This window comes from Sander vitreus, unplaced genomic scaffold (assembly GCF_031162955.1).
Source record: "Sander vitreus isolate 19-12246 unplaced genomic scaffold, sanVit1 R1_20, whole genome shotgun sequence".
Taxonomy (NCBI): Eukaryota; Metazoa; Chordata; class Actinopteri; order Perciformes; family Percidae; genus Sander; species Sander vitreus.
The window spans coordinates 381667-384166 of NW_027595399.1; the positions used below are offsets into that span (position 1 = coordinate 381667).

The 2500-nt window shown below is 48.5% G+C and overlaps 1 protein-coding gene across 1 annotated transcript in view; it reads left to right on the forward strand.

Annotated features, from left to right (window-relative positions):
• The window catches only part of itpr3 (inositol 1,4,5-trisphosphate receptor, type 3), a 123268-nt gene that overhangs the window by 50300 nt on the left and 70468 nt on the right, over positions 1 to 2500 (forward strand). The window contains exon 23 of the mRNA XM_078244183.1: positions 206 to 414. Within this exon, the coding sequence (XP_078100309.1) occupies positions 206 to 414 (209 nt within the window). The remainder of the gene's footprint in view (positions 1 to 205; positions 415 to 2500) is intronic.

Genomic DNA, 2500 nt, shown 5'->3' on the forward strand with positions numbered 1-2500 from the left:
AACGACACATTTAGACACCGAAACGACTAGCTAAGAATGGGAAAAAGTCTCAAATAATATCGTATCGTGACACAGAAATCAGCATAATATCGTGTTGTGGGGCCTCTGGGGATTCCCACCGTGCTTCACTGTCTCATTCATGATGAAAGTAGTACTCATGCTTTAAAAGGAATTACTAGAAACTGTTTTTCTTCTCCGTCCGAAGGGAAGAACGTGAAGCGCTCCATCCACGGGATGGGACAGATGATGTCCACCATGGTGCTCAACAGGAAGCAGTCCATCTTCGGAGGTGGGGGGGGCAGTGGGGCGGAGGCCGGGCTTGCTCTGGACGTGCCGAGAGGAAGTAAAGATAGCATCGACAAGGTGGACCTGACGGTGATGGACACCAAGCTGAAGATACTGGAGATACTGCAGGTAACGGATCCTGGATCAGGGGAGGTTCTAGGATCAGACCTGTTAAGCCCCCAACGTCGCCTTCCTTGCCTGGTCGGCAGTAGGATTAGGCAATGGTTAGGGTTAGGGTTAGGGTTAGGGTTTGGGGTACTGTTTTTAAATGTTGCTTCAGCTATGCATAATGAGGCGTTTACGTGGTTGCCAATCCAAAATAATAAAGGAGTTGTTAGATGTTACGTGAACGTACACCGTTTTGGTTCCATGTGGAATGGAGTCTTTCTGTCACTGCAGACCTTCAGTTTCCTCCACACTCCCCTTTGCGAGCGCTGTGAAATGAATGAAATTCCCGCGGTGCAAAAGCGCGCAAGCGCGGAACAGATCGTGCAGTGTCGTAAACAGGATTATCATCTGCGCATTCGCACAACGGATCGTGCAGGCAGCACAGATCGCGTGCCTACACGAGCGACCAATGTGACACAATATTCTAACATTCAGCAATTTATTTAGTTGCTTACGTTTCAATTTGGGTTCTAATCTGCGCCCTGAAATGACCAACTTCTGCTCCGGGGACTACCAACGTTAAACTTCACAGCCGTCTCCTGCTCTCCCTCTAACAGATCAGATAGAGACTCAGCCCCAATTTCCACCAACTGCGAACAGAGCAGTGGAGTCATTAGGTTTCCATTAAAGTCAGTGTGTTTATTTCCACTGACTGCAGAACGTCTGCATCTCTACTCCGTCCCAGCTCTGGTGGTCCCAGCCCTCCGGAGCTGATACGCAGAGCTTCTATTTCTGCCGGACTTCTGCAACAATTCAGCACACGGCAGATAGTGCGGGACAGGAAGTCAAGCACAGAAGCAAAATAAAAACCTGGTTAATTTTCAAAATAAAATACACCATGCTCACGGCGGATCATATTTCCCTGAACTACACCTTGAAAACGTCATAATGGGCGGAGACTGGCCTGAAACAAACTGTTGCTGGTTTTGGGGTTCTGTTTATAGAAACTACATCCTGTTATATCGCGCGATCCTACGTGAATTTGCGAGATCTCGTGGGTCCTCGTGACTTCAGCTGTCAGTCATGGCCGCAGCCGTTACGCAACAAATACGGATTGACGATTGAGACCATGAACTCATTATGAAAATGTTTACTGAGGTAATAAATCAAGAGAGAAGTGGGTCACTTTCTCAGAGACTTCTACAGAAACCAAACTCCTTTTAGCAACCGCACGTGTCGCCCCCTGCTGGACTTCAGATAGAAAGCAGGTTTAAGGAGTCTCCCCCTGCTGGACTTCAGATAGAAAGCAGGTTTAAGGAGTCTCCCCCTGCAGGAGTTCAGGTAGAAAGCAGCTTTAAGGAGTCTCCCCCTGCTGGAGTTCAGATAGAAAGCAGGTTTAAGGAGTCTCCCCCTGCTGGACTTCAGATAGAAAGCAGGTTTAAGGAGTCTCCCCCTGCTGGACTTCAGATAGAAAGCAGGTTTAAGGAGTCTCCCCCTGCTGGACTTCAGATAGAAAGCAGGTTTAAGGAGTCTCCCCTGCTGGACTTCAGATAGAAAGCAGGTTTAAGGAGTCTCCCCCTGCTGGACTTCAGATAGAAAGCAGGTTTAAGGAGTCTCCCCCTGCTGGACTTCAGATAGAAAGCAGGTTTAAGGAGTCTCCCCCTGCTGGACTTCAGATAGAAAGCAGGTTTAAGGAGTCTCCCCTGCTGGACTTCAGATAGAAAGCAGGTTTAAGGAGTCTCCCCTGCTGGACTTCAGATAGAAAGCAGGTTTAAGGAGTCTCCCCCTGCTGGACTTCAGATAGAAAGCAGGTTTAAGGAGTCTCCCCTGCTGGACTTCAGATAGAAAGCAGGTTTAAGGAGTCTCCCCCTGCTGGACTTCAGATAGAAAGCAGGTTTAAGGAGTCTCCCCTGCTGGACTTCAGATAGAAAGCAGGTTTAAGGAGTCTCCCTGCTGGACTTCAGATAGAAAGCAGGTTTAAGGAGTCTCCCCCTGCTGGAAGTCAGATAGAAAGCAGGTTTAAGGAGTCTCCCCCTGCTGGACTTCAGATAGAAAGCAGGTTTAAGGAGTCTCCCCCTGCTGGACTTCAGATAGAAAGCAGGTTTAA